Below are 13,457 nucleotides of genomic sequence, written 5' to 3' on the forward strand. Positions count from 1 at the left end.
ATCTTTGAAAGCCTTGTGCTGTTTACACATTCAAGAGAGTAACAGCTTCAAAGGAATCAAATGAATGATCATTTCAATAGAACAAACTAACATTTACGTCTGTGTGATACATTTTTTGTTGCTTTAAAATAATGGTTGTTTGCAAGAAAGACCAGAATGTGACAACAAATGAAGTTTTAATAGATAAAACTGATTTCTTAAAGGCATTTAAGAAACCCATAACTTTGAAGACCTATGAAATATTATAAAGTAAAGTATCAGACATTCGGCCTCAATAGTGAAACAATGTGGCTCTAACGTGTTTATAGTTTGCTTATTTGTCAAAAAAGGGAGTTTTGAATTCATTTAGGTTGCAATGTTTTACAATGGTGAAATATTCTCAGAGCAGAGAAAAGTCAAAACGTCCAAATATATACCTCGCAAACTATTCTCAACCTGTATCCCCATTTTGGTTTGCTCAACATTTCAAAGAAGGGGAGCCTAAAAAATATGTTGTGTATTTAATCGAAATTAAATTAAATCTGCTCAGATATGGATGGATAAATCTATGTATTTTTCACCTCATAAAATACAGACACAACAAAAAGTGAATAGTCAGTATTTTATTTATTTTATTACTTGACCCAAACACCAAAATTAGTTGCTCTCCACTATTTAAAATATACTGTTAACACAGCTTAAAAGCCAAGTGTTTCAAAATTTGAGGTTGGATCTTTTTTTTCTCTTTAAAATCGTAAGACAGGACGAATCTTTTCCATTTCCTCCAATTTCCCACGGAATAATTCAAAGATCTTTAGGGGTAAAAATTTAGGGAAGTGATGAATACGAATGTGTGTAATTTGGTGCAGCTTGATAGAATTTAAGGGGACTGTACTTCTACTGCCTCATATGGCGGAGGTCGAACAGCCAGTCAAACATATCTGCTCCCAGCATACTATCGAGACTTTGGGGATTTGAATGTGTGTGCACTCTGACTACACCCATTGTTTCAGTTGGTATTTCACAGTACTTAAGTAGTGAATCTGGGCATCTCAAGACCTGCCAGTATTCATATTTATGTTTTCAACACTAAGGTAGTGTAAGCCCACTACTATATGTACATCTATGCATATCCTTTTTCCATGAGCGGGCCGGCGGTTTCACCGGTACCTCAGCCAAGCTGAACACAATGCTCCCATTGAGGCTGAGTCACAGTGGCTACCTTTATGTACCGTCAAGAGGGACAGTTAACGCTACAGCACCTGGGTTTCACTTAAAGAGATAGGCCACATTGATAAAGTTACATACATGCTTTGTACATATTTAACTAAAACCGAGAACATCTAAAGATTGAAAATTGCACTTCTTCATATTTCTTATGATTTTATTGCTTTAAGTTGTAAAGTCGTTTTTTTAAATCCTCACACATTGTTTATGTGTGTATTAGCATATTTCTCTGACATATATAGATCAGCTTTAACTTAGCAGAGTCCTTCCATTTTTATTCCAAGCGAGCTGCCAACAGGAGCAGCAGGTCAGAGAAGCTGCTTTTTTAAATTGACATTAGACCTTTTTACTCAGAGGTGGGGAAGCAGCTGGGGAAATATAGCTACTGGCTGGGTAGTGAGTAACAAATAGCACTTGAATGTTAAAGACACATGTAGGTATATGAGGTAAAGTCTGCTTCTTCTTTCCTATTGCTTCATTTTATTGAACCTTATAATATTTAACCCAGTATTATACTACCTATATTTATCTTTACCAACCTTCTGTTGGTAGAAAAATGGCATTTGGTTTAAGAAATCAGAAGCAGTTTTCAGACATGAACTTTGGAAAATGTCCGGAACATTTGTCCGGACATTTTCCTTTTACACGCAGAACGCAGCAGGGGTTTGTCCAGGTCAGACGCGTTCACAACAACGGGAGAATGTCCCGAAGTGGAGAGGGCTGGCCCCTAAGGTAGAGAAAACCTCCTTTCTGTTTAGAGCACATTAACAACGGTGAAGGCCCTTATCACCAAAATCGCTCTAATCTTGTTTTCTTTTGATATCGCTGTTGGCATCTTCTATGTATATGGCACCTCTTTTTCATCCGGATATATTAGTATTCTTCTTTTTTTTTCTTTTTCTTTCAGTTTTGCATCCGTCATGTGTTCGAAATGTCACCAACGCGCTTAATTGCACACTGTAGATTATTTCATACATTTACCTGCTGTATTTCCGCATGGGCTCACTCCGACATTTTGCATACACTTTACGAGTGGCGTCAGGAGCAGTTATGGAAAATGTCAGAAGCAACTCACTTGGACCTTTGCATTCCTACATACAGCCCCTCTGGGAAACCCCAGGAAAATGTCAGAGTATGTCTGAAAGCAGCTAGAGATTAAACTGTATTTTCACACCAGGAGACACAGTTCCTATCAACACACATCAGGTCTGATCTGATCTAAAGTGATGGTATCCTAGAGCAGATCTGTTAATATGGTAAACAGGCTGATCTAGTCAGCATTAGCACTTGATCATTAACCATATGACGACTTTCACTTTCACATCACATCACTTTCAATTTCACTGTAGTTAATCCCTGAAAATTTAAACATCTATCAATAAAATCTTACATATGATCTAAGGTAATCTTTAATGCTTGACGTCTATGCTTATTTTGTATGAATGAAACACAGAGAGTGACCTATCATAAGTACCATGATATAACTTAAGAACACAGTATGCAAATAAATACTTCTCTCTATCTTTAAGTGGCTCTTCATTGTTATAATGAGGCACATCATTGGTGAGTATGAATAGAACTGTATGGCCGTAATGCTGTCATTTTGTGTCTAATGGCAGCTTTGCTGACTAGTTTTGGTCTGTGCAATAATGGCTCCTCCTGCAGAGTTCTGCAGAGTCACAGCTACAAATTATGACCTTCCAGCTAATGAAACAGTCTGTCCTCGAGCAAACTCATGGACTTGTTGATCAGTGTCTTTTCATCGTCCACAATCCTGTACCCGAACATCTTCATGTAGGGTTCACACACTCTCTGCACCACCTGAACCAGTGTAAAGGGAATGCTAAACCTCCATTTTTCTGCATGCTCAGATGATTTCTTCCGGGTGGAGTATTCGTCGCCCTCTTCCTGTGTGGTCTGGGTGTTCCTTAGAATCCAGTCCCTAGCTTGGGGACTGAATGGTATCCCTGCGAACCTGTACATGTCCTCTGCCTTCTGCATTGGATACAGGGCAATGTCCTCGTAACGCACCAACATGTAGCGTTTCCTCAGCCAGTGAGGTTGGCTCAGTCCCACCTCTGCAGACATCCTTATTTGATCACAGTTTCCTTTGAGCTTCTTTACCTCCTCGTCGTCTTCAGGCACCTGGCCGTCCTGCGCCCAGGCCTTCCACATCTCGTAGGTAGAGAAAGCCGCCATACGAGATGCTAAGATGGCCCGTGGATCTCGGACTAGCTGGATCAATCTCACATCTAGACGTGGATCCTCCACCAATGGCTGCAATGATTCCAGATGGCGCACACGGACAGTCTTTATGGCATGGTGTTGCTTGGAAAGACAGGACTCCGAGGCGAGGGTCAAGTTCAGCGGCCCACAGCGACGAATCTTACAGCGATATCTAAGAGAAGAGTGGTTTAGTGGTTTTCAAAGATGAAAGAATGTGGAATTAATAAAAAGTTAAGGGTAGAGTTAAGGAACATATAAGCATTAATTAACCAGGAAGGTCCAGTGGAGAGTCCTGGTCCACGTTGAATCACACTACTTAAATATTGGTGCATATAGGGCTTATTCTAACAATAATCTACATTATTAATTCATTTATTCATATAAAATGTCCAAAAAAGGAGAAAAATACCCATCACAATTTCCTAAATCTCAAAGTGATGTCTTCAAATGTCTTTAATTGTTAAACATTGTTTTAGTCACAACCCAATTTGAATGAATTTAAGGTAGATTCAGCGACAATGCTGCAATGTTTTGCTCCTAATCTAAATGATCAAGCATTCTAAATGTGCTGCAGCTCTGTTCATACCAGCAAAGGCTGGGGTTCATGGTTATGGTCATAGTTATGCTTATCATTTAAAGCCATCTATGCAGTTTGTTAGTTACTTTTTCATATTCAACCAACACTGATCAATGACAGAGAACGTATCATACTTTTCGTAAACATCTTTGACGAAAGGACTGCAGACGTGATCTTCACAGAGCGATAAACTGGACTCTCTGCGGAACAGAGCAGCGGTGACGCGTTCCTCCGGTGGGGGAGAGATGAACTTCTCGAGAGGATTGAAATCACACAGGAAGAGCCCCCGCAGTACATCCCGGTAGATTCTCGCCAACGCCGTCCCATTGTTTGCCTCTTCGCCCAAACTCAGCATGCGCGCGACGTGCCACAGAGGCTCATAGAGGTAGAACATGTTCTCCCCGTGCTGGTTGAAAATCTCCCCGACAAACGAGGAACCTGTTCTTGTTCTGGCCAGGAGCAATACGTGCTTACGGCCACGGCTGGAGTTGTACGCGCCTAAATCGTCCAGTTCATCATCCTCTTGCTCATCAGAAAAGCTTGAGTAATTCCCTTTTGCACCAGGGAGTTTAGAGAGCAACATTTTGAGCAATGACAGGGGCCCATTTTGTGTCGCGTTGCTGTTATCCAGTGGTGAGTGTGGGTCCAGCGGAGGAGCGTGCCTCTGGATTATCTTATCAGAGACCCTGATGGGAAAAATCAATCAGCAACAGATTAGTTAATTATGCATTTATCTCACAATGTTACATTGATCTACTGTATGTTTGAGGTGATAAGCATGGTTTAATTTAATGTAACAAAAACAGAAGATGGGAGTTAGTCTGAAATAGTCCAGTACAATAATGTAAATGAAACCACAACTTCATTTGTACATATTGGTCTTCAAAAACATAAAAAAGCAAGATGTAACAAGTTAATTATGTTGTTAGGACTTAGCCATTAGCGTTGGAGGCTTCAACCAAAACACTGCTCATTTACTGAATGGGCTGACATCATGCCAAACTGCACTGTGGTTCCGTTATCATTGCATTGCTCCTGCTGCGTACAGCATTAATAGATGAGCAGTTTTTTCATGTGGCAATGGAAGCGCAAGCCAAACAAATCATGTTCACAGTCAGTGTTTCCAGTCTTTGTACTAAGCTTAACTAGCCAGCTGTTGGCTAGATTCCAATTTCTAGAAGGCAGGTAGTTTTCCACTCATCTTTATCTTGACTATTTTAAAAGGGCATTGAGAAGGAGGGTATCCTGATCTGTATTTTTTAACAGGTCGAGGAAAATGCATTGGCAGTGAGCTTGACTGATACAAAAGGCCATAAATCTCAAAAAAGGATTTGTTTCTTTCCCAGAACTCCAAACACAGCAATACATTTCAACATCTCCCACGACTTACTGGGTTTTCTGCAGATTTTCTACTCTTACCTTGAAATGATATTGCTCTCCTTTTCGATGATGACCAGGGCAACAATACAGATGAAGACAATTGAATATTTGGTCTTCATTCTTGAATTCCAGGTTTGCACTTGGATGTCTATACTGGTCGGCGTGTTGGTCATAGCTTGTCGTGCAGAGGCTAAAGATTCATTCTGCAACAACAAAGTTACTTCAGTATATACAGTTAAAAAAAAGGTATGCTCTTATGACAACAAAATTAATAACATAGTTATAGCTAAAAAGATACAACAACATCCTCACTTATCCCTCCTCAGCTACCCTACCACCCACACCCTGCTGCCGGCAGCTTGCATCCACCCCCCCAGCCTCCACTTTTAAATACCGTGTCCAAACATGCTTGGGGTAAATTGTATTCATCTTTAACAAATGGATCATGCTTGCTGGTTTATCTTTGCAACCAAGGGAACATCCAAAGATGGGATCCATCTGGGCCAAGCATAACTTTATTCCCATTTGTGCAATACATGGGTAAATCATGAGAAAGTGTTTCTGACTGAGCTATCTTATATCTCAGCATTTAAAGACAAACCAGTGCTTTATTGGTAAAAACAACATGCACTAATAGGTCCATTGACCTGAAGCCTGGGGAATATTTAACACTTGTTTGTCTTGTTTCATAGAATCACATGGAAAACTAGGGCTGGGATCTGGATAAGGAGAAACACAGATGGGGGAGAGGGAGTAAATGTAAACAGTTGTGGTTTTTCAAAACGTAATGGAACACTGCCACATGGCACTGAGTCAGGGATAATGAGCAAATTTTGATTTTATGACTGTGCCTTTTCCATACTCCCCTCTGTTTAACAAGCCACCTTCCAATCTGAAGAAGCCAGACTGTTGCCTTGTGGCACCATCTCACAGGTTAATTCATCAATATCATTTCTGGGAGTCAGAAGTTTGCCTATGTTGTGAAGGGCAAGCCTTGACCTGTTGACAGCAAGTGATCTGTGATGCAAATTTCCACAATCATCATTATCAGCACAGAGAACAGGCAAACCAGAGCGGGTGGGGTTCTATCAAAGCCAAATCTTGCATCATTAGCCTTAGCACTGTCCTTACCATCTGCTGGGAGTATTGCATTACACTGACATTATGTAATTTTTTCTAACTGTCCAGGAAGCATGAATATTTAAGAAGACTCAACCTCACCAGAACACACTCATAGACTTTTGAATACATGGGCTATTTTGACTTAGAATTAAATTTGAATTAATTCAGTAGAACAAATTTCTCAATTCTCATTACTGTGGATTATAATGTTACTGAAAAAGAAATGTAGACTGCGCCCCCCCACTCGAACCCCTCCTGTCAAGAGAGTGAAACATTTCTACGGAGCATATCATTAAGGGGGGGCGGGGGGGGGGGAGACGACACAGTTTTGGAGTGATTGTGTGCTCTGTAAGTAAATATCACCCAATTATCTGAGTTTAATACGCCACAGCCGTCAAACTGTCAGGCTGCAGCACTCGAGCCGAGCGTTTTTACATATTCAAGAGCCACTGGAGCGTTTGGCAAATCTGACTATCTGCTCAGGCAGAAACACACATCACTCTGTTTATCATCTCACTACAAATTACATTAATGGCTGCCTTCAAACGTCTCAAAGCAGCATCTCGTGGAGACACTGTGAGCTAAATCCCCACTGGAAGCTGTGCTGCTCATCCAGGGGTGACAATAGAAATCATTGACTGTTAAAGGGGCAAATGTTGTAAACTGTTTAGAATTGTATCTGTGCCAATATAAGTGATTGATTAATGCTACTGGCATTTGGAAAAACCAAGAACACCAACCAACCCCCCAATCTATGTGTGGTGCCCATTTAATAGCAGTCATTTAGGGGGAGGGGGCTTTCAATTCAAGAGCCTTGTTTTCCCCCCACCAGTGAAACAGACGAATGAATACATCTGCGTAATCCCTGATTTCCCTGAAATGATGCTTTCACTTACGCAGACCTTAACCTGGATAAGATGGTTCTATTGGCAGATCACGTCAATGACATTGAGGATTGTTGATAAGAGTGGACACAGCCTCGATGTTAGCACAAAACACCGTTTATACCTGCGCCGGTCGAGGAAACACAAACCCGACACACACGCAGGGTTTTGACACGAGTGGAAACAGGGACGGAGTTTATCATCATTCATCGTTTATAGGGTCTACAGGCAGAATGGCAGGATGTTTACGCGCCACCGTCTGTACCCTGCAGCCTCTGTGGGCAATTTATCTGAGCTTCAAGTCGTTTCCTCCCGGGTGTAAGAAGAAGACCTGGAGGTGTTCAGGAAGGGGGGGTGACAAGACACAAACCTTTAAGCCGCTGGTGTCCCTCCGCAGTCGAGCAAATCGTCCCCCTCGTCCTGTGAGAAGCAGAATCACAGCATCTCGCTACATTGTCTCGGACACATGCTTCATTGTATCCTCGGCCGCGGGCTCCGCTCCTCCGCCGCATGAATAAGAGGCAGCGCGCAGGAGGAGGAGGAGGAGGAGGAGGTGCGGACTTCTTCCACAAACGCCGAAAAAAACCGTTATTATCGAATATGAAAGATGAAATACACCAGCGAAAACTCTAAGCCAGTGAGAAATAGTTGATCTCAGCAGCCACCTCCTTTTGTGATCAAATACTTTCGCTTCCAAACTTTCGGGCTCTAACTTTCTCTCGCTCGTGCGCCGCAGGACCAGAGTGACTGCACGAGCGAGATGTGGCCACGCTTTACGACACCCCCCACCCCGACACACACACACACACACACACACTCCCACCCCATTGGGACAGTCTGTACAGGCAGTGGTCACGTGATCCCACTTTGTATACAAACCTCCACTCTTTGTCGAGGAGGGGAGTCAGTGTCGACCCTTCTCTCAAGAATTCCAAATGAGCTGAGCTTGTCCTTCCTCAGTGAAGTTATTACAGCTACAGTGCTGTATGTATATTTGTCCCACTTAAATGTCTCAGATCATCAAACTAATTTGAATATTAGACAAAGATAACCCGAGTAAATACAAAAGCGAGCATAAACGGCTTGTTTAAGGTCATGCTTCAAGTCATCAGGTACAGTATTAATGCAGCGGCTGTCTGCTGTGATTTGCCCAGGCCTCATCACTGTCATCAGAACCTCTTGCCATTGGTCGGGCAGCTGCAGATCCAACCAACACATCAGAGGTTTAACCCTCAGCCCACCTTTTGTAACTTTGTAATAATCATTTTATTTACTTTTCTTATTTATTTACTTTCTCATTTATTTACTTCTCTTTATTCACATGACTTTCATTTAACTACAGATCTACACTCAATAACCCTACCACCGTAGCCAGTCTGGTACAATCACCATTAAAAAACAAGGTTCACCATCTCATTCGATCTGCAGAACAAAAAACAAATGAAACTACATATACTATACAAACCAGGAACTCTAAGGAATTCTATGAGGACCTTAAAAATAAAATTGTGGCGAAATGTAGATGATAGTAGTCAGAGAGGTCCTGAACACAGGCATATCAGTCTCACTCTGAACTTATTGAGCAAAGAGTTTTTTAGAACTTCCAGATAGAAATATCCAGAAATGAACTGAATTGATTGTACACATGTTGGACTTTACTTTGAAAGATCTCTTAATCTATAAGGTAAATATGTTTGATATTCAATATGTATGTAGCCAGAGAGGTCCTGAGCACAAGCATAGCAGTCTCACTCTGAACTTATGGAGCAAAGTGTTTTTATAGAACTTTGAAATATCAAGAAATTAACTGATTTGAATGTACACATGTTGGGCTTTACTTTGAAAAATATCTTCATCTATACAGTAAATATGTTTGATATTCAGTATATATGTAGTCAGAGAGGTTCTGAACACAGGTTTATCAGTGCCTCTCTGAACTTAGTGAGCAAAGGGTTTTTACAGTACTTTGAAGTACACACAGGTGTAACACATGTGGACTGGTGCAGACAATCACAGAGACAGGAAGTGAAGAACACACTAGGAGCAGGGCCTACAAAATAAAACAGGAAACAGAAACACAGAGTGTGAAAACATGAAACCCTGAAACAGCTCAAACAAACACAACAAAGAGATTTACTAATAGACAGAAAACACTTTCCATCAAAGGGGAAACCTAAACAATTGAAAATACCAAATCCTGACAGCCGTGGAACTTGCGAGAACCTACATATATCAAACAAACTTGAAACTGTTGAAAACTTTGAAATGTGAACTATTATCTTATCTAAAAGACCAAGAGCAACATAAATTCATAGCTCAAACATCTGATCATTTTAATAAAAAACTCCTTTAACAGTTATTGATGATAAGGTATGATTGAACAGAACACGTCAACAAAACAAGAGATAATGATGGCATTTACACGAAAACAATTATATAAACAACTTTATATGTTGTAATCTGAGTTAATTGCTAAGCGTTAAAGATCAGTCTACAGAGACACTTTGACATGTGACGGTAGGAAATGCTGAGGTGAAAAAATGATGGCTAATAAGATTTTTGCTGTTTCAGTTACTGTGTCAGACTGTCATGGCTTACTGGCAAACATGAAATCAACTTTTCAGCGGTATACCATATTCAAAATTGTAGATGAATATATATGGATGCCTATTTGAATATAATATTCCTCCAAAAAACCAAAGTGATGTTGATGCATTTGTCATGTTGATGCATTTTTCATGTTGATGCATTTGTTTAAAATTTGTCATCCACCACCAGTGTTTAACCACTTGGAGGCAGTAGTGTAAAAGACTGCAGAGAAGGACCGTTAGCAGACCAGCACATGTTCTAATTTGCACAAGGCTTAGTTCGGCCAACATGATGCTCAGCCATCACATCGTCTCATTGTAAACTAAACTGCAGGGTGCATTTGATGCATTTCTATTCAATAAAGTCAATTGTGTTTAATGATAATTTTCAGAAGTTCGGCTTCTTTTGGATTAGTTGTTTGATATACTATAGTGAACGGAATGTGTGTTTTGTGGAATATTCAGTGACTCAGCGATCGGATTTGGTTTCATTCATATATTTGATATCGTTTTAATTGACTTTTAATGTGTTTTGCATACAGTTCTTTCATCGTTGCAGACATGTCCTGTTTTGCAGAGTGACAAGCTGCTGAGGCCTCCGTCACACAGGTACAATCGTGTTTTAGAAAAGTTTCGTATCACCTCGGTGGACTGCTGCTGCTGCGCGTGGTCATTTCAGTCCCCAACGACTCCTGCAGAAGTCATGTGTCATATCTTTTAGGATTGTGCATGATTCATGACTCTGTACTCCCTCTGCAAGCACTCTCAGAGGTTTATGAGAACGATGGGCTGTTAACCTACAGTATACTCTACATGGAGAGATTAAAGCAGTGACCTAGTTTTAGAGTGGACCAGGACTAAAAGCAAACCTCTGCCCTCTGCAAACTGCACTAGAGATTATCAATAATAATCCAAAATGGTAAAGCTGAATTGGGTATCTTGAAAACAGGTGCTCAAACAGTCACTGTGATCCAGTAGTGACCCAAGTACAATGGGGTAAAAATGATTTAATATTTCCTTTTCTATTTTTGACATGTGCACTAGAATTTCTTTTTCAATGCCTTTTTAATAAGCAAGGATTTACCAGTGCACTGGTTTGCTTTGACCAAGGGTGTGTGCGTGTGTGCACGATGGGCGTATTTTGGGTATACTTGGGATTCTTGTAATCCCAAATGTTCTTGATGTCTTAGTGATAAACTGCTGTTTGGTTGTCTAAATGTTTATCTGACATTTTTATGGACCCTCACGTTTTGGTAGAGGATGAGAGGACGGGAGCCAAAGTAATTCTACTTACTCTGTTGACATCGCTACTTGATAGACAGCCAGAAATGTTCCCTAAAATTCAAGCACGTAACGTGATCAAACACAACTCACTCATATGTTGCTGAGAAAAACATCTTGTCATATGATGATTACATGCAATTTGAATAAAAATTAAGTGTAAACTGCTTTAACTATTACTTCATTATGTTAAAATAACTGAGCGTATAGTGTATAGTATTGTTGAGCATTTTTGCTTAGTTCAAATTACACAAGGATCTTATTTTGTTATTTTATAATACACTAGCTCATGTAAAGGCTTTTTATTTTAAGTCATCCACCTGATTGCATGAATTTGATCTTAGTGCCAAACACTATGTATGGATGATGACAGATTTTTCCTTTTTTGTTTTTTAATATAAAACGCTTAATGAAAGGAAAGGCAACTTCACTTGTGCAGCACAATGCAATTTGCTTTTAAAGTTGTATGCAAGTTTAGTTAAATAAAAGAAGAAATAATGGAAATAAACAGAATAGAATGGCACCAAATTGCACACACTCATAGAAATCAGTTTCCTAAACATCCCAGATTTTTCCATCAAGATTCAAGCTTTATTCTCTGGGATATCGATATTGATATATCGTAATGTTAATGGAAGTGATAGAAAATAAATAAATCCACCATCTGCCACTTGGTCAGGATCTGTGCCATGGATGTCCCATGTCCCATCCTGCCACCAAGTTTCGTGGAAATCCGTTTGAAAGGTTTGATTTTTTTCTGCTTTGACAGTAGTGCTTCATGGTTGGTTTAAAATATTTACAGCACATCCATAAAGAAGTGGGCCCTTGTTTGGATTAAATTCTGGGAATAATCTTTCGCCTCCCACTGTCCTACAGAAGAGGTCAAGTTGGTTGATATCGTAGCAGAGGATTGATGCTGTTTGTTCTCGATTCCTGTTTTCATGCTGATGCTGAACCCCTTAAAGACGATATCCATTTAAAAGAAGGAGCAGGACTGAAGTGGCCCATCTGCTCAAGGCCTGACATGATTTGAGACATTGCACACTCGTGTCTTTGGCTGATTCATACTAAAAATATTGCGGGTTTGGCCTCGTCTATTGTTAACAACATTGACAATCAAAGTCAAATGATTCACACGCAGCAGCAATGCTACCGAAATTATACACATGTGAAATGTTCCTGTGCCCCGCCTAATGGCTCCATCCCCAACAGGAACAAAGAGGTCAGCATGTGTTGCTGTGATTGACGGCATGAGATTAGAAACTAAGAAGATGACAACAGATGAGCAGTGAGCTTTTATCTGTACGATTTTTTTTACAGTGATCATTGCAAAGACACTTGCACATACATGCCTCAGTGATATGATTTTGTTTGCTATAGAATAAATTCAGGCTCAAACATTTTAAAGAAAAGTCACAGTAATTATGACAGATGTGTCATGTGTTTGTGAACCAACATTGTGTCGCACGCTCAACGCAGCATGTCCTCCAGTCTACTGTCTGGCTACTTGCAGCAACATTGCGTGCTAATTGTGTTTTACATTTGTGTCTGATGGAGCCTGTGTGACCACAGACAGGCTCCATGCATTACAAGATGAGAAGGGATTAGAGCACAGTGGGTTAATCTTTAGGCCTGCCATCTGCCAGTGTCATGAGAATTAAACCTGAAACCACGGCCCTGACCACCACCATGCTGAAGTAACCTGACAGGTGATCTTTAATTCTGAATATATATTGGGTTATAAAGGCTGCCAACACGCTATTTATATGTTCTGTGACCATCATTAAAAAAAGAAAAAAACATAACAGATGTTCCTTTGAATGCTTTGCTATTTGGACATGTTAGGATTCCTGGATGTCAGCTCTCACTGTACATGTAGGAATGTTCATTTTCTGCCAAAGGTCACTGATTTCTCAAATAAAGAATACCGTGGGCGGCGTTCATCACATTTCAACCCTGTGTGTCAAACTCCAGTTTTTAAAAAGGACAGTTTATGGTCACTGAGGTCATGCAATATACTGTACATTCAGCCAGTACCACTCAGATTATAAAGTAGATGTAATTTCAGTATGAGAATGGACTGTAAAAGGTTTATTCATGTATGTAAATCCTCTCGCATGCAACATGTTATAATGGTGTACACAGGCACCACACTGTTGTTTTGTCCGCACACGCAAAATGTTTGTAGCGGGA

The 13,457-nt window shown here is 40.3% G+C and overlaps 1 protein-coding gene across 1 annotated transcript; it reads right to left on the reverse strand.

Annotated features, from left to right (window-relative positions):
• Positions 1-589: 589 nt before the first annotated feature.
• Positions 590-8,106, reverse strand: chst3a (carbohydrate (chondroitin 6) sulfotransferase 3a). The gene is made up of 4 exons (XM_062401770.1): positions 7,766-8,106; positions 5,429-5,592; positions 4,144-4,695; positions 590-3,604 (listed from the first exon to the last, which is right to left on the reverse strand). The coding sequence occupies exons 2-4, from the start codon at positions 5,560-5,562 to the stop codon at positions 2,911-2,913; spliced, it is 1,380 nt and encodes a 459-aa protein (XP_062257754.1). The 5' UTR covers positions 5,563-5,592; positions 7,766-8,106; the 3' UTR covers positions 590-2,910.
• Between the last annotated feature and the right edge of the window lie 5,351 nt (positions 8,107-13,457).

This window comes from Platichthys flesus, chromosome 12 (assembly GCF_949316205.1).
Source record: "Platichthys flesus chromosome 12, fPlaFle2.1, whole genome shotgun sequence".
Taxonomy (NCBI): Eukaryota; Metazoa; Chordata; class Actinopteri; order Pleuronectiformes; family Pleuronectidae; genus Platichthys; species Platichthys flesus.

Bases quoted from the DNA above. Each gene is read 5' to 3' on its own strand.
- chst3a (XM_062401770.1), bottom strand. From the start codon at position 5,562: ATGACCAACACGCCGACCAGTATAGACATCCAAGTGCAAACCTGGAAT. The intron at 4,696-5,428 runs GTAAGAGTAGAA...TTTTCCCATCAG, and splicing joins GAGAGCAATATCATTTCAAG to GGTCTCTGATAAGATAATCC. The intron at 3,605-4,143 runs GTATGATACGTT...CTCTTCTCTTAG, and splicing joins GTCAAAGATGTTTACGAAAA to ATATCGCTGTAAGATTCGTC.